This window comes from Mycteria americana, chromosome 1 (assembly GCF_035582795.1).
Source record: "Mycteria americana isolate JAX WOST 10 ecotype Jacksonville Zoo and Gardens chromosome 1, USCA_MyAme_1.0, whole genome shotgun sequence".
Lineage (NCBI taxonomy): Eukaryota > Metazoa > Chordata > Aves > Ciconiiformes > Ciconiidae > Mycteria > Mycteria americana.
In genome coordinates this window covers 154,044,365-154,071,498 of record NC_134365.1, presented here as the reverse complement: position 1 = coordinate 154,071,498, position 27,134 = coordinate 154,044,365, and the positions used below count along the sequence as shown (strand labels likewise).

Sequence of the window (27,134 nt, the reverse complement as noted above, 5' to 3'; positions counted from 1 at the left end):
AACTAAAACCACTTTTCACTAATAAAGCATAATAGATGCTGCAGTATCACTGAAATGTTTTTTGTCCAGGCACATGACTGAAATAAATAAATTTTTAAAAATCAGAACTTACCTTGTGTCACTGTTTTAAGCACAATTAAAGTTGACAGAAACCTCAAAGGCATGCAGGAACTCCTAAAGAAAGCTGCTGATTTTGATTTACTCTCTGTAGACTGTTCAGAAGAACCATGTGGGTTTCCCTTACTTACTACGCCTTTGAAAATATCTTCGCCAAGTCTCCTCATTGTTGATGTCATTGTTGCATGCTGTTTCAAACAATGCACACAGTCAGTGTAAACATTAAAACACATTAAAATCCTGTGGACTGTGTAGAGATACATATGTCCACCTAGCGATTAAATATTAAATAGCAAATGATTTGACCATGTATTGGAATATAATCTGTATAGGAGATACTACTTTGTGTTCCAAAAGCAGTTGAACAACATTATCACGGCACCTTATCAACACATACTTCACAAAGCGACTAGTTAGTGAGGGCCCCTGATATGCTGGCATTATTTAAGTTGCTTCTGGTTCCAGAACAAGCTCAGCTTCAGTCAGCTCTATTTGGTAAGGTTGCCTGAAGTTATATCCTGTAAAAGCATCTACAGAATGAAGGTCTAAATGAGAACCTTAAGAACACTGTACAGGTAAGATCTATTAGACTTTTCATCATGAACTATACAGAAATATTACTTCAGAATCAAACTTCACAATATGCTCATTTAAAATATAGTTTCTTATTAGCACTAAAACCAACAGCTTACTATCCTATTGAATTTAAACTCAAGATATTTACAAAGTTTCCTACCTTTTGCTTTAGCAAAACCACTATTCACAGCACTAGGCACTATACTGAGTCTTTACAGTACTGCTACTGTCTTTTTCTTTATTATACTGCTAAATATTTTCTTATAGCAGTCTAGTCAAAGGGAGTAAAGGAATGTCTTGTGGTTAGACACTGAGTAGAGAACAGAAAAATCAAAATTCCTTTGCTGCTTTGCCACACACTTCCATTAATTTCAACAAATCTCATGCATAAAGTGAACCTAAAAACATTGCCTTTTCTAGTGCAAAAGTTTTGTAAATACATATGTAAAAATATAATTTCTGAGATGCTCAGACACCACAACAGAGATCACGGACTTATGAAAACTATGTTTAGATACACAATGCAAAATTTAAAATTAACCTGAAAAAGAATTTATTTTTTCATGTGCCATGTATCTGTGGTAAACACTATGAATTTATGGTTTGCAAAGACACCAGAGTTTCTTTTGTATATACTACCTCAAAACATCCACTTTTCATATGTATTTAAAACACAAAACCATTAATATCTTCTGGGAATTTAGTTTTCAAAAAACCATATTGCAAGAGGGCTACTTGTTTTACCTGAATACCACTGTCCAGCTGTCTTATAGACCAGTAAATAAATTTAATCACAGGCATGTGTAGTTTAGGATTCACAAATGGCATCCACTGGAGTTGCTCAGTAGCTATAGGCAAAAGCTGTAGAAATATACAAAAGTAAAATTACATGCAGTATGTGAAACTACTGTATAAGCTAACCATAAGTGAAAAATATACAAACAAAACTCCCAACTTTCTCTTGGAGTTTAACAGATTACATATGCAAATACTCACTGGGCAGATCCAGTACAGGTAACAGAATTATACGCATACACAGATTTTAAATTTTACAGAGGTTTACATGCAAAAGTGGAGATATATCATGTGAGCTCAATCTCAGTAAATCTAATCCCAATGGCTATAAATTGTTAATATAATGAAGAAAAACAGTAAAAGAAGATTTTCTGAACACCTCACTGATTTTCTAACCTTGGAATCCCCAGAAAGAAAACAATAAACCTGTTAAAAGTATAGCATAGTATCACCTTTTAGCAGTTATAAATCAAAACTTTAATATCGAACATAGGCATCAAAATATTTTAAATTAAGACATGTTCATCTCCTTAGAAAGAACGAATTATGTACAGTATTACACATAAAACACAAGACAAATTATCATCTGACAGAAGTGACTTGAAATAAAATGCTGAAACTCTCAAGTTGAGACTGAACACCACACTTTTCCTTAAAAATTATCTGTATGCTTTACGAATGACAAATTATCTATTATAGCTCACTGACGGAATTAATACTGACTTATTAAGAGTGATTTTGTTTTAATTACTGTATCCAAAGCATGAATAAAACAGGCTGACCTGTTATATTCTCAAAATCATTTAACAAAAGCCATAAATCCGAAAACATAGTAACACAAGCAAACAATCCAAACTCCTTTACCTTCATACACCTTTCCTGGGTGCAGGTTTTTTTTGAGGTCTGGGTAACCATAAGTTTATGACTGTCCTCTCTTTCTTCTTGTATTTTTATTTTGCTAAGGTGCTGGTCTGAGATCCAATCCATAAGAAAAGTCAAGAGCTCATAAACTTGTGAATTCAATGGTAGCTGTAATACATCCACAACATCAGATATTTCAGCTTTCAAGTTAATGATTTTTCTAAGCCAAAATACTAACAGACTGAAATATATGAGAGTGCATTAGTTCTGAAATATTATGCATAATTTAAAGGATGATGAGTATATGCCTGATAAAATCTGGGAGGTAAGTTACTGTATTGGGAGCCTGTGGAAAACATTATATTTGAGGAAATAGTGATCTTAAACAGGCCATGTCTGCTCTGTTGGGTCTTGTACCCAGAGTTTGAGAAGCCTGTATATTATTAAGATAACCTGTAACTTATAATATCTCTGGGAAAGGTAAACTGTATGTGGATCAAGGGCTGGAGGGTGTTGATGCTGACCCGGAAACCACTGTACATGTCAGAGATCCACATCACAGTTAACCTGAGCAGGTGCAGCCTGTGCTGTGCTGCACAGATCAATCAACTGCACAGTTTATCCTGTGCTTGGCCACAGGATAAACTCAGCCAGCTCACTGTAACAGGTGCCTGAAGGCAGCTCCCACTTGGTATCGGTGATCATGCCTCCTGCCAGGCCGTGCCTTTGTCTAAAAGGGCAACAAGAAGTTCTCCTGTGAACATCTTTCATGAACAGAGTTGTTTTGTTGTAAGAAAACTATATAATAGCTTGAATGACCAAAAAGGAGGAACTTCTCTCCACAGACAGGACCTGCTCAGTGTGCCCTGTGAAAAACCCACCTGGGCTCCATCTGATGCTGCATAAACGCAAGGTTCCCAGCACCTGAAGGGACCTAAGATTTACTTGCTATCTATATTCCTCCTCTTATTCCATCTTATTAGAACAGCTATTTCATTAAGCCATTTGTTGTCATGGATCCCTTTCTTATACCCCCCCCCCTTTCTTATAGGGATCCAGAAAGAACCCTGCATCGTTTCTCTCTCTCTCTCTCTCACATTACACTCCCCTCCCCACTGCAGAACAGGTACTATTTGTGATGGTTTCCGGGTGTGAAAAAATACACATATAATTTATTTTGTACTTAGACAAATGGTTACAAAAGGCCTGGGAAAAATCTTTTCACATACAGAATCACTCCATTTTATAATTCTGGCCAAATGAATTACAGGAGAAAGCAAATCTTTAATGTCCTTTGCATGTGGAAATTCTCATTTCAATGCACTAGACCTCTATACTAGACCATACAATCCACTGTTGTTAAAATTTAACTGGGTAACTAGCATCGTTAGAAAACGAACAGACTTCATGAAATTGTCATTCTGTCCCTGTACTACACTACAGTGAAATACTCTATGAAAGATATCCAGAGGTACCTGAAAACAAGCTGCATGAACAGTTGTCTGAAGACTTCAAAAGTTTTCTTGTATCTGCCTTCAGATAACTGTTTTCCTCTTCACTCAGAACTATAACTACTGATACTGTTTATATTTCACTTGCAACCAAAGTACACTAAAACCTATGTAAACAGAGAAATATGTTGGCTATATATAGACAGCACAATTTTAAGGCATCTGATGTAATTAATTAATTAAGTAGGATGGTGTGAATGTCTCTTTCCCATTTCACAGTTTAGCCTCTAGCTGGAGAAAATCATTACCAGTTGGGAGGTGTTGGCAGAGTACTGCCAGAGGACTTGCTACTAAATGGAACACCATGGAGACAAAAAGCATTTCATTAAGTGATGTAAGAAGATATTTTAAGGAAAACAAGGTAATCATTTTGGAACTATGTATGAACACTACATTTATTCTCTTTCCCTCATTAAAGACTATTTCTCAAAAAAAATAACAGTAGTACAATCACCTCTGGCTTACAACATTAAAATTCTTTATCTGAGACCTCTGACTGACTACTTTTTAGCTGGTGTTATTCATAAGAACAGTGCTGTACTGTAGCAGCAACCAGAAAGTTTAAGATTTGCTCTGACACAGCGAAAGAAGCCAGTTACAGTGTAAGCAGGTTATAATTTTAATTGACAGATGAAAGATGATGCGACAGGAAGAGAAAAAGATACCATATAAATAAAAATATATACATACACTACATACATACACAATATGAAATCCAACAGACATTTTTAGCAACAAACTTAATTCTTTGTTATCTGCCTGTTTTTCCCCCAATATAATCTCTATCTTTTCTTACTGTAACTAATTCACTCATAAAATAAATAAAATTGAAAGATACATTTTCTAATTTCTAGCAGATACACAGAGAATGTTCCACTGCCTAATGTCTTTAGAATGAATCTTTCATTTTGCCTAATTCTTACCTTAGCAATTTTTGATGTTACCGTCACTTTTTCCTGCTTGACAGGTTTACTTTGGTGCACCACTTGACATATATCCTTAGACTTCTGTACCATTAAAAATTCATGCTTCCTCTACAACAAAATGTAATAATGAATTATATTTCACTTGTTACCTATAAAGGAAGCAGGTACACATAAGAACAAATCTTACTTGTAGATTCTCTAAACGAGCTTGTACTTTTCTTGCTTGACCTTCCAACTTCTTGTTCAGCTCAGTTACATCACTTAACTGAAAGAATCAGAAAATATTAAAGTATCTGTAAATTCAAAACTCACTTCTTGACTTAATTATCACACTGAAATAATTTGATGTGGTTGCTGAGCAGTTAAATTATTTAGGTTCAAGTTTTTTCTTCCGAGCATGTAAAGTGATAGAAACAAAATCAACATCCACCTCCTCACCAAATCACAGAATCACAGACTGGCTGAGGTTGGCTGGCACCTCTGGATGTCATCTGGTCCAACTCCCCACCTCAAGCAGGGCCACCAAGTCTCGGCTGCCCAGGACCATGTCCAGACAGCTTTTGAATATCTCCAAGGTGGGACACTCCACCACCTCTCCGAGCAACCTGTTCCAGGGTAAATAAGACAGCAGTAGCTCTTTGTTGACCTGCAGCCCAACCTTTCAGTTTGCAGGGGAACAATAAGCACTACAGTGCCTCTCTAGATATACAGGCACTACACATTTGATTACTTTTCATGAAGAAGTGACATAAAAATGGAGCGCACATTTCAAGAGTGGTCCAACAGTCGTGTTAATGGGGAGGGTGAAAGTTTTCTTCTCTGCAGAATGAAACAGTTACTGACCATGCTACAAAAACAGTTTGCTCTGTGAGAAAAGATGAGGGAAACTGTAACCTCCATTTAAATATAAGAAACATGCTCTAGGCATACAACAATGAACAGCGTGATTTTCATGGAAGCCCTCAGTTTGCACAGAAATGCAAAGATTTTATAGTGAGGGGAAATAAAGACACAGATGGGTTGCACCAGAACCATCAACGTTCTAGGAGTTAGGTCTGACCTTCTCTAAGAGAAAGAATAAGGCTCTGATGTAGATTTTTATTGTACTCAGACTATCAGAACTGTAATTAATTCACTGAATAAACAATGGTCAAATAGTTTAGATAGCAATTTGTGTGTCAGCATTTTAGGCCAGACTTAATAGTCAAGTGAGATGAGAATTCTTACCCTCTGTATTACTGTGAACCACTGTCTCAGTTTAAGAACTGAGAAAATATTGCCTTAATTAACATTAGTAAAAATAACTGAAAATACTGCGCAAGCATGAAGTTAGAAATACACATTCTACTTTTTATTTAATAGAATCAGCACAGCAATTCAGCACAGGGTGGATTCTATTCTGTTATAAAATACTCTTTCTCTCCATCCACTCTCAATTTGCTTCAGAGGACGTGGATTTGTCTCTCCTAACAATTAGCTGTTGCTACTGGGTCAGAGGAGTAAGTCCAACTTTTTTTATACTATAAAAGATCAGAGGTTAAATTTCAAGTACTACAAAAAGGTGTGGAAAGTACTTTCAGTCATTCATACAATTCCTGTCTTACAGAAACAAAAAATCAGCAATTTTGAAAACTTAAGCTGTTCAAATATTTAAAATTGTTAACTGTAACCTGTAAAATTATTGATAAGAGGAAATAACTAATTTTACCTGTTTTCTTAAAGAGTCATTCATTTCCTTCAAGGTGTCAAATGACGACTTCAGCCTTCTATTTTCTTTAGTTATTTCTCTCAAGGCTTCTGTCAGCTGTTTAACTTCTGCCTCATGTTGCTATAGAAATACCAAATTTAAAAACAGGATTTACAAGAGACTATTTCAGAAACAATTCTAAGCTAAGTTCCATTTTAGTGTTAAAATAATAGGACAAAGTTTCAAAGATCAAGTTTGTAATTCTGCATGGCCAAATTTGCACATTCAACCAGTAGTGAGAAAAACATCCACACTGCATATTAAGAAGAATCTATAAAGAAACTGAACCAATGTGCACAGCCAATTGTTCTTATTCTTTCCGGATTCCACCCAAAACAGATTATATCAATATGCACATTTCTCAGACAAGTCAAATGTGGGAAAGGTTTGTGAAATAAAACCAATGACAAAGCTTTTATTTACAGCTTATTCTTCCATATAATTACAAAAAATTGTGATTCTGTTTTGTGGCAACTTTTGAGGTTTCAACTAGTTTTTCTGGCTTTGCTCACTCTGAATCACACGGAGCAAGAAACTAATCCTATGCCTCTTAGGCTACTGCTCTGGTTTACAGCACAAGCATACGAATTACTAACTACAACCTGCGTATCTACTGCTATTTTTCTCATTCCCCTGAATCTTATTTTAGATTTAATCTTCTTTGGACATCAGTGCATCTGGTGTACCTCAGATTTGATAAAACAGCAAAGTGTTATTTTACTGAAAATATTCCAGCTATATACACTTACTATCTTTCATTTCTCCCCTTCCATGAATTCACTATTCTTCACCCATTCAACCACTCATTCTCTACTTTTCCATTTCCAGTCATATCCTCTCTTCCTACCTGTGCAAATGACAAAAATAAAGCACAGTAGAAGCTTAAAGAAAGTCAGCCCTGAAGAGGTCCTTCTCTATTATGCGTCCCTTCCAACTTGAGATATCCTATGGTTCTATGATTCTATATTTCTGCTTCAAGCACAGTAACTTCCATTCCAGCTGTACAGAAAAGCCATCTACAATTCCTTTTTTCTCAACTGCTGCTCTTCTTCAGTCAATAGGATCAAAACAGCTGGGGGCAGGACATTCTTGTCTAAAGCACCTACCCACACTTGGCTAAGATGACATGAAATGACAGATCCCCTTTTCGTACCAATAAACATGCAGACATTGCCAACATATAATTGAGTGCACCCTATGACATCACATGGAATGTTTCACTTCCATTTTCTACATACACAGTTAAGAGCTTTATCTGAAGTTCAATAGCTGCTCTAGGAAGAATCAGTAGAGAATTATTAATCTGAAAGGTAAGTAGAATCAACTCAGTTGTTAAGCCATAGGGTTGTAGGTGATGCCAGGATGTCTAAGCCATCCACTTCCCTAAGCAAATCAGGTGATGTCATCCATATCATAACCAGCTATATCATTTCACTCCTTTCAGATGTTTGCCTCATCTGCTCTTAAGTCCTCCAATACTGGAAACACTGCAGTCTTACCAATCTACCTGTCCCTATGCTTAACTATTTGTGTTTAGATCCAGTTTTTCCTAATACTTAACCTAACTTTCCCTTATTACCACTACTACTTCTCCTATCACAGACATGAAAAAAAATTAGTTTCTTCCTCTTTGTTGCAGCCTTTTATGTAGCTGAAACTTGGCACATTCACCCTGTATGTTGAACCCATGCCTCCGCTCATCATCCTCTATTTCTGCAGCTAATATTTCTATTCAAGTGCAACACTGTACACTCACATCTTCTGAATAGTATAATGGCTTTGTTCAGATCCACCATATCTTCAATTTGTCAAGATCAATTTTAATCCTAATGTTCTTTTTCAGTATGCTTGCAATTCCCCCTCAATTGCTATTTTCTTCAAATTTAATAAATGTGCTCTTTCTCACCATCAAACTTCTTATTGAAAACACTGAATAATACTGGACTGAAAAGATATTCCAGAATCCACTAGGTACATTCCTTCAACTTTACTGTGAACTACTGTCTCACTACAGCTTTACACCACCTGCATTACATCTATGTTATACTTTCCTAATACGATTATGAAAATGCCATGCAAACCTGTATTAAAAATTTCTAATTAAGTCCAGACATATATATAACTACTACTCCTCTATTAACAATGCCCGTTACCTTGCTGTAGTGGAAATGAGACTGATTTGACCATTTATGACTAACATAGACTAGTAGTTATTTATTGCATTGTTTTCTGCATTGTGCTTCCCGTGGTTTGTTCATAGCTTGGTTCAGGATTTATTTATTTATTTAGAGAACTGGCATTAAGTTGATGGCTGTACAACTCTTTCCCTTTTGAAAAGAAAGGCACCACAGTTTTTTAGTCTTCTAACACTCCATTTGACCTCCACAAATTTTCACGGATAACCACTCATTTTTCCTAGGTTTTCATCAGCCATTTCTCTAACTAGTGTAACATTCTGAAAGCCCAGAAGATTTGAAACATCTAAATTAACACCTTAACCTGTTCCTTCCCTGTTCAAAAGTTGAGGTCCCACTCCTCTGACACCCCTTTCCCCTTTTTAATATATAGCCTATCCTCCCTCAGCAGCTTGTGGGAAAGGTTTATCTGCACACTTCAAAGATATTTAATTTCTCAGCTTATATTTTACACTAAGTACATATATTTAAGGACTTCTCTTGGTGATCTTCTGGATAATAACCAAAACTTTTCACAAGACCTAAATTCAATAGCGAACACCCACAAGAACAGTGTTGTTGAACGCATTTTTCTGTTGTTGAAATCATACCATTTCATTGCCTCCCACACCCCCAAAGTCAGGTTGATCTTTTCTTTCTTTGAACTTTTTGAGTGTTTTTCTGCTAATACTCTCTGCAATAATTATGTAATAAGATCTCATTGTGTCTTAAAGCCTTCCCAAGGAAATCTACTTCAACTACAGCTAATGCAAAGATACTAATTTAGGTTACATACAATTACAGATAGACCACAATTTTTTCTCTAATACTGATCTTATAGTTTTTGCTATTTTAGAAATAAGTTACCTTTCTTTTCTAAATTGTAACAGTAAAATGTATTCACACATCAGACAACTAAATGCACCATTCTGAAACAGAAGCCATACAAAGTCCTATCGATATTGTTTCGTACTTTTTATGTAAACCTTTCATTTGGGCATTTCAAGGACTTTAAAGAAATAAGCATTATACCCAGCAAACACGTGATGACTTAAGATAACTACAAACAAGTGAAATGGCATGTAGAGCAATAAATTAATTAAATATATTACTGCACCTCTTTTATAATTCCAAATTTTGTGTGAACTTCTTCCTCAACACCTCTTATTTTAGCCAAAGCTGCTTCATGTCTAAAAAGCAATGCTTCTCGCTCTGTTAGAAAATGCTCTCGTTTCTGGAGTTGCAAAGCATGCTCCTGCTGTGCTGAACTTTCTCTCTGTATCAAGAAAACAAATGTTGAAACAGCTTTAAAATCCACAAAATTATCACAATTTATACTGAATTTGAATTTTCTCTCCCAGAGATACGCTTAGCTTTTTGTGAAATTATACAGTGTTGCACAATAGTTTACGAATTAAAAGTATCCTGATAGACATCTATGTTGTTTCCCCACACATTAACCCAAATGACTTCAATGTAGGGCAGGATGGCTCAGCCTCCCAAAATACCAAATTCAGCTCTACATGGTTGTTCAAGTATAAACCTAGACAATTAAACTTAGGCTTTTGCTTCCAAAAGTTTTCGATAATGGTATTAACTGTAAGACAAAACAGAGTCTGATGCAACTGTCTACCCCGAACATTAGATTACTATATTGTTTCTTCAATTAGTGGGAAGCATCCCTGAAAAAGCAGTGAGGAAAAAAAAAAAGAGATACAAAATTATTTTTGCAAAAGACAGTCCTGGCAGGGAATCTAGCAGAAGCATGGGAGCTATTACAGAATAAAACCATACAGGAGGTTTTTCTGTTAGTGGCCTAGGCCTGCTAGGGGATGAACTGCTGGGATTCCCCAGCAGCAGAAAAGTAAAGATAAGGCAGAATGGAGGGTTTTCACAGGAGGCCATGAAGGCAAGCACTCTTGAACGCCTTGAGTCAGGAGAATAGTTTCAGATGCTCTCAGGAGAAGCAACAGTTGCAGGCGTTTCCCTCCATGCCCACAGTGCGTCACAAGACACTCCTCTTGAATGCAGAAGCACTGTGTTCAAACTCCCTCAAGCTGAATTTTATCTGATCTACACACTATGCGAGTCAAAGCACCACTACCAAATCAGTGAATTAATTTAGGGGAAGAGGCAGATGATGACAGTTTTAGTATGTAAGTAATTGTGATTAGTATAAGTAATAGTAATATGTAATAATTTTAGTATATAAGTAATTAGGTCTTAGTATATAAGTAATAGCAATTTAGTATATAAGTAATTTCTGAATTCTCTGTCAAAAGTGAGAATCTTCATAACATTACTCAACAAAATTTTTAAGGCAATTCCAGTTCCTACCTGGAGCTTCTGATGTATGACAAACAATTCATCATAAATTTGACTGATGTGAGGTGGTATTAAGCCTTGACTACTGCATGCTTGAGCATCAGTTCCACTCACGGGTTTCCTTACCAAACCATTGGTAATATTTTGTTCACTATTTTCTCGTGTATTTGCAGGCAAATAGGATGGTAAGGTGCTGCCTATGGAAAGGAAAAACCCATTTTACATTAAAAAATCAGTCCTAAATAAATAATGACATGATTGTTGTTCCAAAACACCAAAAACGTATTTTAGGCATTTAGAGTGACAAGTATAGGGCAAGAAGTATCAAAATAAGAAAGTAATCTCCTAAAGAATTATGGAAAATTGCCCAAAGCTGTGTTCCATGACTTGTTTGAATCGATCAGTGATCAATGAAGTTTTATGAGTAAAACTATATCCTCCACTTCAATATAGAAAACCCATAGATATCTGTATGAAATCTATGCACAGACCGAATCGCAATATAGCCAAAATCTCCTATTATTTTTGTAAGGGCTTCAGGCAAGTGATTTGCTGCTGACTAGACCTTGGCCTGACATCTAAGTTAACAGAACAAGACTTAAGAAACTACTGGACACAACACAAGAAACTGCTAGACATGACAGATTACAGTGTAAGAAGCTGATGAAAGTTGCAGATAGCACAGTGAGGAATGGCTGGATTTCACAAATAGTCAAATGGCCAAAATTCACAGATAATTGAAGGGAAGTCAGATAATTGAAGGGAAGTATTGGGATCTTTTGGGGAGAGACATCTTGCAAGGCCAACTGCACCTAGGTACAACATCAGGCCAAGATTACCTAGGTGACAGTATCAGAAATATAAGTTTGGGTACTGGTCTGGTTTTGGCTGGGATAGAGTTAATCTTCTTCACAGTAGCTGGTATGGGGCTATGGTTTGGATTTGTGATGAAAACAGTGTTGATAACACACAGAATCACAGAATCGTATAGGTTGGAAAAGACCTTTAAGATCATCAAGTCCAACCATTAACCTAGCACCGCCAAGACCACCACTACACCATGTCCCTAAGCACCTCATCCAAACGTCTTTTAAATACCTCCAGAGATGGGGACTCAACCACTTCCCTGGGCAGCCTGTTCCAATGCTTGATAACCCTTTCGGTGAAGTAAAATTTCCTAATATCCAGTCTAAACCTCCCCTGGCTCAACTTGAGGCCATTTCCTCTTGTCCTATCACTTGTTACTTGGGAGAAGAGACTGACACCCACGTCTCTACAACCTCTTTTCAGGTAGCTGTAGAGAGCGATAAGGTCTCCCCTAAGCCCCTAAGCCTCCTTCTCTCCAGGCTAAACAACCCCAGCTCCCTCAGCCACTCCTCATCAGACTTGTGCTCCAGACCCTTCACCAGCTTCGTTGCCCTTCTCTGGACACGCTCCAGCACCTCAATGTCTCTCTTGTAGTGAGGGGCCCAAAACTGAACACAGTATTCAAGGTGCGGCCTCACCAGTGCCAAGTACAGGGGGACAATCGCTTCCCTAGTCCTGCTGGCCACGCTATTTCTGATACAAGCCAGGATGCCATTGGCCTTCTTGGCCACCTGGGCACACTGCTGGCTCATATTCAGGAGGCTGTCAACCAACACCCCCAGGTCCTTTTCCACCGGCCAGCTTTCCAGCCACTCTTCCCCAAGCCTGTAGCGTTGCATGGGGCTGTTGCGGCCCAAGTGCAGGACCTTGCACTTGGCCTTGTTGAACCTCATACAATTGGCCCCAGCCCATCGATCCAGCCTGTCCAGATCCCTCTGCAGAGCCTTCCTACCCTCAAGCAGATCAACACTCCCACCCAACTTGGTGTCATCTGCAAACTTACTGAGAGTGCACTTGATCCCTTCGTCCAGATCATTGATAAAGATATTAAACACAACTGGCCCCAGCACAGAGCCCTGGGGAACACCGCTTGTGACCGGCCACCAACTGGAGTAAACTCCATTCACCCACTCTTTGGGCTTGGCCATCCAGCCAGTTCTTTACCCAGTGAAGAGTACACCCGCCTAAGCCATGAGCAGCCAGTTTCTCCAGGAGAATGCTGTGGGAAACCCTGTCAAAGGCTTTACTGAAGTCTAGATAGACAACATCCACAGCCTTCCCCTCATCCATTAGGCGGGTCACCTTGTCATAGGAGGAGATCAGGTTGGTCAAGCAGGACCTGCCTTTCCTAAACCCATGCTGGCTGGGCTTGATCCCTTGGTTATCCTCTACATGCCATGTGATGGCACTCAAGATGATCTGCTCCATCAGCTTCCCCTGAACACAGGGATGTTTTAGTTGTTGCTGAGCAGCACTTGCACAGAGTCAAGGCCTTTTCTGTTTCTCACCCCACCCCATCAGTGAGTAGGCTGGGGGTGCACAAGAAGTTGGGAGGGGACACAGCTGGGACAGCTGACCCCAACTGACCAAAGGGACATCCCATACCATATGGCATCATGCTCAGCATGTAAAGCTGGGGGAAGAAGAAGGAAAGGGGGGATGTTCGGAGTGATGGTGTTTGTCTTCCCAAGTAACTGTTACGCGTGATGGAGACCTGCTTTCCTGGAGATGGCTGAACACCTGCCTGCCCATGGGAAGGAGTAAATTAATTCCTTATTTTGGTTTTCTTGCACATGCAGCTTTTGCTTTACCTATTAAATTGTCTTTATCTCAGCCCACGAGTTTTCTCACTTTTACCTTTCTGATTCTCTCCCTTCATACTAGGGGGGTGGGGAGAGTGAGCAAGCAGCTGTGTGGGGCTGAGCTGCCTGTGGGGGTTAAACCACAACAGGTACGGATGTAGCAAAACTCAGACCAATGAGGAAAAAGTAATTAGGGATAGGTTGTTTATTTGGCACACAACTGGGGAAGAGAAAAAAAAGATAATGAGAAAGAGCATCAAGAAACAGGAAAAAGATTACCAGATAAGCAAATGATGTAATCAGGGCTAATTGGTGGTATGCATCAGGCAGCCCTATGGTTGATCACCCATCACAGCTGAAGCAGGATAATAAACCAAACCTGTTGTTCTGCCACAGTGTGTCTGCTTCAGGGGTGAGGAAGGAGAGCATAACTAGTACAATGCCACATAAATCATAACAGAAAAAAAAGGGAAAAGAAACCAGAAAAAAAGTAGTCATATCTGAAACAAATGTGTGTGATATTTATCAGAGTTCTGTATTTATTTTGCCTTTGATCCCAAATACCGTAAACTATGCATTTTTTCCTGGTGTAATTAAATTTTTTTTTCTTTTTTCTTTTCAGAAAGAATGTGTTTTCAGAAAGCTGTTCTTATACTCTCCCCATCCATTTAATACAACTCTTGGTGGGAGTCTATTACAGTTCCACTGATCTGTTCTGCCTGGCTTCTGAGATTCCTTTTAGCCACTTTGGGGTTGGTGGCTGTCTGTCTGTCTCCACACTTCCAGATACACTTTCAAAAGAATACATGAATGTTCTTTTAAACCTAAAACTCTCCACAAGTGACAGAGCTACACTGATTCACAAACTCCTCCAACTGTGGCAGCATTTTCAAACATTTGCAGTGAATTAATGCCAGCTGGTCCCTGCTACAATCTTCCAGTTAGAATTTCCCGAGTTAACTTAACAACAGATAACACTCTCTCTACCCATTGTCAGTTTTCAATCCTTAAACTGACAACAGACATCTGACTTAACAGAGCTGTAGTATTTGTTAATGCAGCTAGCTACTTAAAACAAAATAAAACAAAACAAACAAGCATACAGAAAACCCAAAACCCACCCTGTTTCTTCATTCATCTTATAAAGTCACCTGGCAACCAGTTTCCTAAAATGTTGATTTTTCTTTTTAAAATGTATGTTAGTATTGCATCAAGTATGTCTGGACCTCCTAAACTAATTCTAAAGGAGTTACTCCTACTTACATGAAAGGTTAAATCCCCAAATTAAAATACATTTTAGTTGATTATTGTATTTATGAACTGAACAGAAATACATTTACTGGAAAGTTTTTTAAATTACATGTAATACTTCACACAGAGTTGTAAAAATATTTAAAATTCAATATTTATTACCTGTTTCCACATACATAGCTGTATTTTGAACTGCATCAGTTTCAGAGCAATTAATGGTCTTTTCTTCTATTTCTAGACCACTTGAATCACAAAAAGAATCTTGCTCATCATCAAAACTAAAAAAATACAAAAAAAGCAATAATTTGAAATTACTCAGTCCCTTCTAACATACTATATTTAGAACATTGAGAGACGTTTGTATAAAAAAGTAAACATTGTTCAATCTAAGATTTTTGTATTTGACTGATAACAAATAGCAGAGTTAAATCATTTGGATGGAAGGCATTATTACTCAGAAGTTTTTAACCATGACAATTAGTAATTGACTTAAAAATGGTAACAATAACTAGAATTTTCATGCTGTAAGCACATGTATGCAGCAGGTAAAACCAACACTCTTCTCTCATCACCAACCATCAAATTCCAGGAATGCTAAAAATACAAAACCCCTTTTTTCATTATTTTTTCGTATTTGGTGTAAAGTAGCCCTGAAAAGAGATTTCTTGGCTTTTGGAATCAAATTATCTCTAAATAAACTTAAAGCTGTTCATCGGTCTGAGCTATTTGCTTTCCTTCTAGTTCAGTTTATATCAGCAGTTCAGTTTATATCATCCCTGTATGCCATTTGCAATTCCAACATAGATTAGATTAGAAAGTGCACGAGACAATACTCTTCATCAAAATCAGTGTTCACATTATCTCATACATCAGCCGCAAACAGTTTTTTACTTAACAAGAAAACAACAATCTTAAAACAACTTCTGGATCTGTGCAATCTGAACATATTGTTTACTCACTGTTTATCTGGATTATGAGAGATAATAAACGATAAAGGAGAGCTGAAGAGAAAACACCTCTTACCAATCCCAGTCTCTAAAACTTTGTAGGAAATCACTAGAAGATCTGATGCTGTTCTCTCTGCCACTTTCAGTAAATTCTGACTCTAGAGAACATTTGGATAAAGAAATAGTTGTATTTTCCAGTGAGCTGTCCACGTCACCTGGAATATATAAAATAATAATAATTCTATTTTGCATTTGAGAAGCTGACATTAAGAAATTGACAAGGGCTTATTAGAAATGCTTGCCATGTAATCAAGTAGGTTTAAGAACAAAAAAAACCACTGACAGCCTGACAAATGCATGAAGAATTAGAATAGCTTAAACTACAGGAAGAATTATTTCGTTTTCAAACCAGATTAGTCTTTCTGAAGTTTTACAGCTTGCCTTCATACTAATTTTTCTATAACTGAAGTCTGATAAATACATTGTTTTACCCTGCTGTCCACCAGCAACATGTGTTTCTCAAGAAGCCCAAAGACATTCTAAATATTAAATATATATGTATCTTAAAATTAAAGCCAAATGTATGCGTTATGAGGTGGAACGCTACCAACTGCTTCAAGCAGGACTTAAACACAAACAGGTTGGGAACCATTGTCCTAAAGCAACCTTTGTGCTCTTCAAATGTTCCCAGGTTGGCTCCCAGGTATCACAAACCCCTGATCAAGAAAGTCTACATATTTAAAATGAGAAAATACAAAACTACTTAAAATAAATTTAGGAATGATACAGATTTAGTACATATTTTCCCTAGAAAAGACATCAAAGCACCATTGTTTGGTATTACCTTTGTATACCAGGGAACTTCCACTCTCATATCCGGTATGTAATGCTCCTGAAAGGCAGTCCTACAGAAAAGCACAAAACCACTGTAATATAGTCTGAATTTTCAGGGAACGTGCATGTTACAACTTGTTTAACAGTTACAACGCCTTGTGACAGAACTTACTACAAACTACTGACTGAAAAGGGAAGTGGGGTTTTCCAATGTATAAGTGTAAATGGCCCTCATATTAATATAGAGGCAAACATACTCCCCACAGTAATAATGAAATATTCATACTGTTACATGGTAAAATATTTGAGACAATACAAGGCACTATGAAGACAGTGACATAGAATAAGGGCATAAAAGCAGGATTAGGTAATCACAGAAATAGTGCCATCTATCTTTACATCTAGGCTTTTTATGTCAGTTTCCTGTTCTACTTTTTCCTACTAACTTGTAACTATATCCTAAAAAAACAAATGACAGAAGTATCAGGCTACAAGCAAAGTCAGTTAAATGTACATTAGAAAAGATCAGACTCAAAGCAGCTCTCATGATCTTAGTTGTGTTTCACTGCATCTCTCTAATACGCTCTAAATGAAGTGATCAACTGCTGTATTTTCTTGTACTTAAATACTGCTTTTTAATGAAATAACAAAACACACAAACAAATCTAGCATTTCCTTCCTAGCAAGCATTACACTTTAAAGTCTCAGTGACAGTTTTTAAAAATAACGTTTGAAAATTATTTTTCTTTAAAGAACAGCTGTGTAATTCAAAGCAGGATATTCCCCAAGAAAAACATAGCATCTAGAGCACCACAAAACACTACCCAAGTTGCAAATCCTTCTGAAGGAACTAAGGGCAGATACATCCAGATTTTAGCTGCTAAAGAACTCAAACCTTCACTTTGTATTTGGGACGGTTCCTGATCCTACAATGGCAAGTCACACTTCCTCAGAAAAAAAGCCTAGTTTCTGTATTCATTTGTTGATTCCCAGGACCAACGTGATCTCCCAATCCAACTATGTGTCTAGCCCAAATCTGGCTTTCAATCTCTCCCAATCTTTGGCTGCTCACAGGTATTTTTACAACATACTACTTCCCCTGCAGCACGAGTTTGAACACTTAAGGTCTGTTATCCCCTGGGCACACTGGAAGCATCTGACCCATGGAATACAGATGCAAGAAAGCAACTGCAAAAATTTGTCTCAGTGAAAGACAGACTTCAGACAAAATAAAAGTAATTACAATCCAGTTCCATCATTCATATCGGTGCAAAGAACCTGGCATTCTCTGGCGTAAAATAACATTGCTTTACATTGGCAAGGGAATGATACCCATCATAATTTACTGTATGGTCATTGTGGCAGTCTCTTATGAACTATGGGTTTGATTCTCTTCTGGTTGACTAGATATGGAACAATTTTCTGCTCCTTGAAAACAGAGCTAATTGCTAGGCTTTATGAAAAACCACAAACACTCCTAACACATTCTAAATAAGACTAGCAATTGCTGTAGCAAAAGAATATATGAACAAAATGAGTTATCCTATTATACATATTTCATACATGCCTAATATACCACTTCTAGGTGGATTCACATATTATCTTGCCCAACCGGCAGGTACCAGAAGGTTTTAGGCAAAAATTAAGTGCCAAGCTATTCAGACTGTGTTTTGGGAACGCATAAAATTTGGAATTGCAATTTCCAGGGAAATTTAAAGTTCAGACAAGGATGACTCTTCAGCACTTCCACTATAACACAATTAGAGCACAGGAACACGGGTAGGATTAAAAAGAACACACTTTACACGTAAGCTCCTGAGGTCTGTTTAAATCCCATTTTTGGCTCTCACACTGTATGTGTATGTAACACTACGGTGTTTACAATGAACCCCAAGAGAGGGGACACAGACCCCCCCCCCCCCCCCCAGCACCTCAGGGACTGGGCGAGGAGGAATGGCTTTCCTCCTCCTCCCACGCCGCTCACCTCCCTCCCCTGGCGCGCACCCCCCTGCCCTCCCGTCTCACCCCCGCCGGCCCCCGCAGGTAGGGCCACGGCAGACGCTCGGCGGAGCGGCCCAGGCCCAGGCCGGGGCCCGCCATGGCGCACCGCCGCGCCGCTCGCGCTCGAAGAAACCGCCACCACCCTCAGGCGGCGGGCGCAGGCGCGGCAGGCGGCGGGGGACAGGCGGGCGCGCGGCGGAGCGCACGCGCCCAGGCTCCCCCCGCCCGCTGGGGCTGGGCGAGGCGCGGGCGCGTCTGTTCCCCCGTGCCGGCGGGAAAGGAGCGGGGACGGCGGCAGCTCTCGCCCGAGCGGGCCAGGAGGCGGGCGGAGAGGGCCCCCCGCCCCAGCCTGCCGGTGCTTGCCGCCGCACTCGGCTTCGCGGGACAAGCAAACCACAGCAACGGCGGTTTCCCTCCCCACGGCGGGACAGCACATCCTGCGGCTCCGGCCTCCCGCTCCTGCTGCCTGCGGAGGGAGAACTAGGCCCCAGCTTCACAGTGCCTGCTAAATCGGTTCTGTTACATTGTCTTACCATCTAATGCTTTTGTATTGCTCCTGCCACCCCTTAAAATAAAAGTCAAAAAAAAAAGGTTAAGGCTGAATATACAAGTTACAGAATCATAAAATTGATTACCTTGAAAAAGGCCTTGTGGAGTAGAAGTTTACCCCTCCCATTTATTCATGCATGTTCACTACTGAGAGACAAAGTCTTAAAAGAGAAACCAACCCGGTCCTATGTAAGCTACAGTAATTCAGTTGTGCAGTGAGGTCAGAGAAGTCCACCACAGGAAATGGAACTAATAAACATTGGGAAAGAGCAGCGGCAGCATTTCAGGTAACATCTCTGTCAAGTAGATGGTTTTTAGTCATTTAGAAATATTCTATGCACAACAACAGAGTTAGTACACTTCTCTAGCAAAATATCAATCAAAACATTAAAGAACTATGCTCTAGCTTTCAGGTACTGAAGTGCTATTCGGAGACTTCAAGACAGCACAAACCAGCATCTAGCTGCTAGCTCCCTCCATTTGCTTCCTCCACATCAAAACAGTAAGTTTCAAAGGCCTTCAGTTTACTGAGCAGCAATTAGCACCTACAACTTGCATATTCAAAATGGAGATCTGAGAGCCCAAATTATGCAAGTTTGGTGTCTGGGTTTTTTTTAAACAAACCAGAGTGAAGACAAGACATTTATTTTAACAAGACTTAAGATTTAATTTTTAAAATTTGACATTTAATACAAATATGTCAGGATAACACAAATACACCTGAAATATGCCAGTGTCTGAACTTATTTAACATGCAAAAAATCAATTAGAACACATAAAAACCCCAACTATAAGCTGTAATTTTACATTTATACATCAGAAGTGTCCATTTTAGGAAGCTGAAATAGTCAATACCACCTAAATACTGATTTATATTGCTAGAACATCTGTATACTCAAAGCAATAATTTTATATTTGCCCACAATCTGTAATGACAATTCTTCCATTTACTAGCCCTTTAGGAGAACCAAAGGATTCAATCTTTTTCACAACATCCATTCCATCTTTCACAAACCCAAATACCACATGCTTGAAGTCCAAGTGTTCTGCTTTTTTAAGTGTTATAAAGAACTGAGAATTATTTGTATCCCTGCCCTTATTTGCCATTGACAACAATCCAGGACCAGTGTGTTTCACTTCAAAATTCTCATCTTCAAATGCTGTTCCATAAATTGACCGTCCACCTGATCCATCATGGTTAGTTATATCACCTCCCTTAAAAAAAAAAAAAAGGGCACAGCATTAACTTACAAGTCCCAAAACATAAACCAACAGCACAATTATATTCCCTTTCAACAGTAAAGACTTGAGTTTGGAAGAACTCATTCTTAGTTTTCACAAGTACTGTATTTACTTAGATATAAGGCTTCCCAGCTTCAGCAGCTTTGTTCATGGCAATGCAAGCAGTAGTGGAAAGTTTATGCCTTGTTTATTCTGAACACAGCATTTTATCTTCCTGCTCCACATGGTGACTACTCCTCTAGGCCTGTCTTTCCCACAGCCCACTTCCTGCATCACTTGGCCCTGATAGCTGGGACCCACATTATCTCATTGAAGGCCTGTCCTTGCTTTGTCTCTGCAGGCACAGAACTGATCACCTGAAAAAGGTTAAGGTACCAATGATCAGCAATTTCTTGCTTCTGTGCAGGCAGCAGCTTTTGTCACATTACTGCTTGTTTAGGAGAGCAGCTACTGCTAGTGAGCAGTGTCTTTTGCCTTTCTGCAAGGCAGCAAGCTTCTGGCTCCTGATTATTTGACTATACACATAAAGGTGACAGTATAGGTTATCATATCTTTGAAGGAAAGCCTTTATTCTCATTGAAAAGCTTCTCACTGTACCCAGAGAAGTTCAGGCAAAGCAGAGCAAACTTAGAATATACTAATTTCATGTGATAAAAGCTCACTTTTGGTCAGGGTACGCATGGTGCAGTTAACTGTTTTAAGAAGTCTGCTCCATATAGCATGTGGAATACCCCAAAACAAGCTTAAACCCTAAATGAGCAACACTGCTTTCCTTATCAGAAAGACACAAAGTTTTAACAAAAGAGCCATAAAGGGCATCTTTACTTCAGACACAGGTGATACCTAATCAAGAGACTGGATAGTTTTTTATTTTGGTGACAAGCCATTCATATATTACTGTCTACTTCCGAGTTTGTAGAAGGTTGTGCCTCGTCTTCAGGGATGTAGTGACATGCAGGAGCATTAGTGTGGTGTGTAAGGACGTTGGTTCATTCTGCCTGTTACAAGTCACTAACTCACTGAATTATTGATGAGAATTTTAGGAAAAGTCTATCTGAGCTATGATCAATTTCCTAAGTCTTCAGCATTTATGAAGAACTTGCTAGTGCTACCAAATGCACACAGAGGTATAAAACCAACACTGTCTATATGGGGGTTCAGATGCACTGCAGGCTGATACCTGTGGTGAAAAATTGAGTATTTTAAGGAACAGGCCACTGCTTGATAAAGAGATCTAGAAGACTTCTTTTAGATAGAAACTTGAGCATCTAAAGTATTCGGAATACCAGTTTTAAAGTGCACCTTATCTGCAATACAAAGGGTACTTTAAAATGCGAAAGAAGCCTGGAAAGCAAGTGTTCTCTGCAGGTGAGCATACGAAGTTCCTCTCTGTAGAGGGAGAAGGCTGAATGGTAGTTCTGGGAACCCCTACTTTCCTTGGTGTTCCTGTTCAGCAACAGGCCTTTTGTCCACTGTAAGGGGAGATCTCCATCTCAGTTTTTTCTTTCACACTAACAAGGCAGCATGAGGTAACACTAAAGCATCAGGCAGCTGGCAGACACAGGTAGAAAGTATTTGGCTTAGGGCAGCATGTGCTGCTTGCACCATTTCTCATCTCCTTGTAGGGAAAGGGCAGATGAGAGTACCTTGCACACTGGAGTCATGCTGCTAACAAGAACATGCTGTCCTGTATAAGTGATTTTTTTGAAGTGCCATTGTTAGTCAAGATGCATCTCCTCCTCTCAATGAAGAGTCTTCCCGTTATGCTTACCTGACACACAAAGTCAGTGACTATTCTGTGAAAGCTGGAGTTCTTGAATCCAAATCCTTTCTCTCCTGTGCACAGGGCCCTGAAATTTTCAGCAGTTCGAGGGACAATATTTGAAAACAGCTCCATGGTTATGTGTCCTAAAGGTTCATCATCAGCAGAAACTTCAAAATACACAACAGGGTTGGTGTCCTTTGACAGTCCTGCTGCCAGAGATAAGTGTCCCTTCTGTAGTTCTGACAAGCTTAGCTGGCATTCTTCAAACCTCCTCTTGAAAGAATTAGCCATTTCTTGACTTTTAAATCTGACTGCAAGTTGTTCTACTTTTACTTCACCATCTGAAAATAAATCCAAGAACAGGTTTCTTTAGTTCTGTTCAGTATAGTCAGAAATTAATAGCTTTTATCTTTCTATAATCTGCAGGGAAAAACAAAGCCACAGAATCTACAGACCACCTAGAAAAAAAAACAAAAACCACCCAAAAAACTCACCAGCATAATCTGTGGCTGTCCAAATTAAAGCATTGTTTGATGTATCAGAGGGCACCAAGTTCATTTCTTTGGTGATGACATGGTTTGCACAGACTTTAAGAACTTGGTCCCTTCTCATGAGGACTCTGTAGTATTTCTTCTGTGTATGGAAGAGGATCTTTATCTCTCCAACACCACGCTCCTTCCACTGAACAGCATCTCTGTCCCATCTGTAAAGTTTTGCCCTCTCTTTGAAGAGAATTTCTTCATCTTCTTCTCCAGATTTTACCTCCACCTAAAAAACAGCACAGTGGAGTACCTGTGATTTCCCAGAGAGCTGCCGTCACCGATGATATTAAATAGTCTCACATACACTTATGATGATTCTGACCTATTACAATGGAAGATTATTCAATGTGTTCCTTTCTCCAACAGCATATTGACATACCAAAATGAGTAAACATCTAGCCTTTTAAGAATTTAAGAGCCCAACAAATTCCACTGTTTGAGATTAATTATAGCACTGCAATACTACTTTGCCATGCTACATATGGTTTTTGGTGGGTGTTTGTTGGTTTCTGCTTTGGGGGTGGGGTTTTTGTTTGTTTGTTTTTTGGCATATTTTTTGGTGGTGTTTTTTTAACAATAAAAAACCACTATCAAGTGTTCTGGCAAGTTTCCCAGGAAAGTTTCAGGTTTGCTGAATGATGTGCACACTGAGAAGTGAGGAGCTAGTACTATAACCATTCCAGGTGTTACCTTTTGAACATTGTTAAAGAACCTGATATTTGCATTTGAACAGAACACCGAGTATAACAAACTGATGCCTGACAGCCACTCCGCCTCCTCGCTTTATATATGCATATTACTGGCCGCTAACCTCCTTTAGTTAACACATCTTCCAAAGATAAGGAACACTTGAGAGAACTGGAGAAATACGTGACAAACAACTATTTGTGGAGGGAGAAACAAGACTGAAGAAGAGAAGCAGCAAGTAAGGGAAGAAAGAAAACATAAAGTCACAATATGACACACAGATGAGCAAAGGCATACAAAATTTTGAAGAAGGTGGTTGAAGGCAAGTTATGAACTACATCAGATTTGCTGTTCAAATTACACTACATACTGTTTATTTGTGCTCTATTTGTCTTGCTTAATAGTTATACTAATCTATAATTAAATGATATTATTTATAGGAAAGCCAGATGACATGACTAATAACATCAGAAAAGTTTGAAATGGTTATTAGGCACACTAAGGCTAAATACCAAATCAAGACACGAAAAACTGTGAAGCCTCACTCAGTAAAAGTTATAAGGCTACCTTCCAAGTTGAAGGTTCTACTTCTTGAAAAACAATTTGTTTCCAAACTAACAAAGTTAGTTCCCTTAGCCTTCAGGTGAGGTTAATTGTACTACATCTTTATTGCTCAGTGATTCTAGAAATCTCTTGCCTAGCTTAGAGTAAAAATTTTAAGTTGGCATGGCTTTCACAGAACTGAATCTACAAGTCATGGATACAAAGCCACAGCTGAGTTGTATTAGCACTAACAGTTATTCAGTTCCCCCCCTTGGTTTTCAATTGTGCTATGATGAATCAGTTTTAGCTTTTACAACTTCTGTGTACAAATTTGCATACTGATCAACACTCAGTCAAGGTATAATGAAATAAACTTTGAAGATTTTAACTGATGCACCAGATATTGCCCCAGTGCTAAACTGTACTAGGATTTAAAACAGCAGGTGTTTCTACATAGGCAGTGCAAGAAATACAGAACAAAGCGCACAACACAAAAAGCAAAGTTAGTTAAGCAAAGCTTTAAAAACTTGCTGTGTTAGAAGACATGCTTATCTGAGTGTTGGTTTATATCCCAGAAGCCCCCTTACCTCTGGTAAGGACACAATTGGCTCAAAGTGGATATCATCACTATGTACCACCTCATCATCACTACCACCTTCATCTTCATCTGCTTTACGGGCTGTCTCTCCAAACACAGCTGCTCCTGTATTCGCCCATTTGAAGTTTTTATCTACAATTAAGATATTTACATTTTAAACTTTGTGTAGTTTCTTCTTCCGGACAAAAATTTGCAAAAAAATGTTAACTGATCAATCAGTAGAAATTTGGTGCACAAAAGGTATATTGTACAAAGCACAAGTCCAGCTGAGTATCTGTCTCAGACTAGTTTAACTCACCTTTTGAGCCAAAAGCGAAGTCTCCAGAGTTTTTGGAAGCCAGATCTGCAAATGACAAGCCTGCAGTATTGCCGAAACCAAATGAGATGACTCTGTTTTCTATCAAATAAGAGGGGAAAGTCAAAGGTTTTTCTCTGCCTTTCTTAAAGAAAATGTGTTTAATTTTATGTAGTCACAAAAATAAACTGGAGAAGTCTCTACGGTATTTTTCCCTTCCAATAAATTGAAAGTTGGCATGTCACTGTCATATTGACAGTCATTCATTATGGTTTAAAAAAGGGCTCAAGACTGTGTGAGATAGTTTCAGCATGCTGCTTCTGTGCAGATCCACAGAGCTCTAAGAAGTCTTCATGCAGTATTTAACAGTAAACTGAAAGTACATCATATGTAAATTATACAACAGACACTAACATTGCTCTGTAGTAGTGCCATTTGAACACACAGAATTTGATGTATATTATTATTTTAATCCCCAGTCACATTTTTACTAGATGGGTACTCACGCTTCTAATTCAGTATTGGTACTACTTCTCTGCAAGGCAGCAGCTACATTAGATAAAATAATCTACAGAAAAGCATACTTAAGTTCCTACAAAAAAACAGAACATACCCCTGACCTTACCTTGTGTTGACTCTGAACAGTCCAAATCACTTTTTTTAGTTGACAAGTCTACAGGTTTGTCATCAGCTCCTGATAAAGCCTGTGATACATGCACAGTTTCCGTGGTGGAATCTGGTTCTTCATTGTTGGTAGCTGACTGGACAAATGCTGTCACCTCACCAGTTGATGGAGTAGGTACTTCTTCCTTACTGGTACAGACTAAGTCAGTTGAGCTTGTAACCTCATTCTCCTGAGATTAATAAAAAAGTAAAGTAATAAGCAAATAAGCTAGAAGAGCCTAGTATTCAAACCATCTCCTCAGGAGACTAAGAACAGTTGCTTTAGAAAAAAAAAGAATAGCAAGAAAAATTGTTGTTGTAAGCTTTCTGACTTTTTCATTACGCTTAACACACATTGGACATTAATGTGACAAGAGACTGAAATATCTCTGAAGTAGAGTGCTTTCTAAGAAATACTATTACTTTCTGAAATCAGTTAGTCCTTACATATACACACATTAGGAGTGATTTTACTAGCCACAGCAGTTTACACTTGAGAACAGCTGTACCTCCTTTCTCTTCCCAAGGAACTTCAGACCTAAGCTTCTGTTTCAGTGTTGGCAAAGACTTGAGGCATGGCCACAAGAGTCAAATAGGTTTTAATCACTGGATGTTTTCGTTCTCACAAGGTGAAAGTTATGTGAAGTCTCACACATATATGAAGTAATTGTACAAGTTTAATGACAAAAAGTTTAGTGAAGATTTAGTTCTTACTTTCATTTCTTGAATTTTAACTTCTGTCTGGAAGTCTTCTGGACTGTCATCCTCAGTATCACTGCTGACACCACAGACAGATGTAGAAGGAACCTGCAGAGCTTCTGCTTTAGTGTTCTCCTCAGGAGCTGGTTTCTTTTCCCAAGCAGTAACACATTCTCTTTCACTGTCAAATTCACTTTTCCCTGTGATGCCTACTGCAAAGAATAAAAATTAGTAGTAAATAGCTAGAAAGGAAGCTAAATACTGAAGTATTTTTGGCACCTACAGTATAAAATAACCTCATGATAGCCAGAGCAACTTGAAGTAAGACTTCAAGAGTTTTTCAAATAGCATTACTGTTTAAACAGTGGAAGTGAAGACTAACTTAACTCCACTCAGGGTGACTAGAATTGGAAGTTCATTATACTTTCTTTTCTATTTATATCAGGGAATTTCCATGCAATGAGGAAGAGTTCAATCTTGCAGCTGCCACTATTACTAGCTTCCTTCAAACGTTTGCTCATATTTCAGATGGCTCAATATATACCACCTCTTTCTAGCGCATATCCTCAAAAAACCCCCCAAACTTCAGTTCTAGAAGTATCTAACCAGATTTTCAGTTATGCAGCACTGAAGTCTGAGGCAAAGCCAAAGTAGACATAAACATAAGCAGCAAATTCCACCTTCTACACCTATATTTTTAGTATGAAGACCAAATTTTTTTTTTTAATTGAACAATATTAACTCATAAGCTTAATTTAAATTGACTATCTGCAGAAGTAGCAAGTATTCACAGATGTAGACAACTTTTGCCTTGTAC

General features: G+C 38.5%; 2 protein-coding genes across 7 annotated transcripts in view; both read right to left on the bottom strand.

Moving 5' to 3' along the window:
- CCDC138 (coiled-coil domain containing 138) overlaps positions 1-18,906 on the bottom strand; it is a 42,745-nt gene extending 23,839 nt beyond the window's left edge. For 2 of the 3 annotated variants that reach the window (XR_012778802.1, XM_075525117.1), the window contains exons 1-13: positions 18,759-18,905; positions 17,558-17,659; positions 16,744-16,804; positions 15,976-16,114; positions 15,115-15,230; positions 11,045-11,229; positions 9,825-9,983; positions 6,495-6,614; positions 4,974-5,051; positions 4,784-4,894; positions 2,353-2,517; positions 1,438-1,554; positions 113-305 (exon numbers count right to left, since the gene is read on the bottom strand). Coding sequence is in view for 2 of the 3 variants with exons in the window: in XM_075525117.1 (XP_075381232.1) it covers positions 113-305; positions 1,438-1,554; positions 2,353-2,517; positions 4,784-4,894; positions 4,974-5,051; positions 6,495-6,614; positions 9,825-9,983; positions 11,045-11,229; positions 15,115-15,230; positions 15,976-16,114; positions 16,744-16,804; positions 17,558-17,659; positions 18,759-18,833 (1,621 nt within the window). In the remaining variant the exon portion in view is untranslated. Of the gene's footprint in view, positions 1-112; positions 306-1,437; positions 1,555-2,352; positions 2,518-4,783; positions 4,895-4,973; positions 5,052-6,494; positions 6,615-9,824; positions 9,984-11,044; positions 11,230-15,114; positions 15,231-15,975; positions 16,115-16,743; positions 16,805-17,557; positions 17,660-18,758 lie in introns of all 3 variants that reach the window. The other variant, XM_075525126.1, reaches the window with a different exon arrangement.
- A 1,025-nt stretch (positions 18,907-19,931) lies between these two features.
- RGPD4 (RANBP2 like and GRIP domain containing 4) overlaps positions 19,932-27,134 on the bottom strand; it is a 34,183-nt gene continuing 26,980 nt past the window's right edge. For 3 of the 4 annotated variants that reach the window (XM_075525084.1, XM_075525108.1, XM_075525101.1), the window contains 7 exons: positions 26,333-26,529; positions 25,581-25,809; positions 24,959-25,057; positions 24,650-24,792; positions 22,785-23,058; positions 22,297-22,631; positions 19,932-20,498 (listed from right to left, as the gene is read on the bottom strand). In XM_075525084.1, coding sequence (XP_075381199.1) covers positions 20,193-20,498; positions 22,297-22,631; positions 22,785-23,058; positions 24,650-24,792; positions 24,959-25,057; positions 25,581-25,809; positions 26,333-26,529 — 1,583 coding nt within the window. In that variant the 3' untranslated portion in view covers positions 19,932-20,192. The remainder of the gene's footprint in view (positions 20,499-22,296; positions 22,632-22,784; positions 23,059-24,649; positions 24,793-24,958; positions 25,058-25,580; positions 25,810-26,332; positions 26,530-27,134) is intronic. The other variant, XM_075525091.1, reaches the window with a different exon arrangement.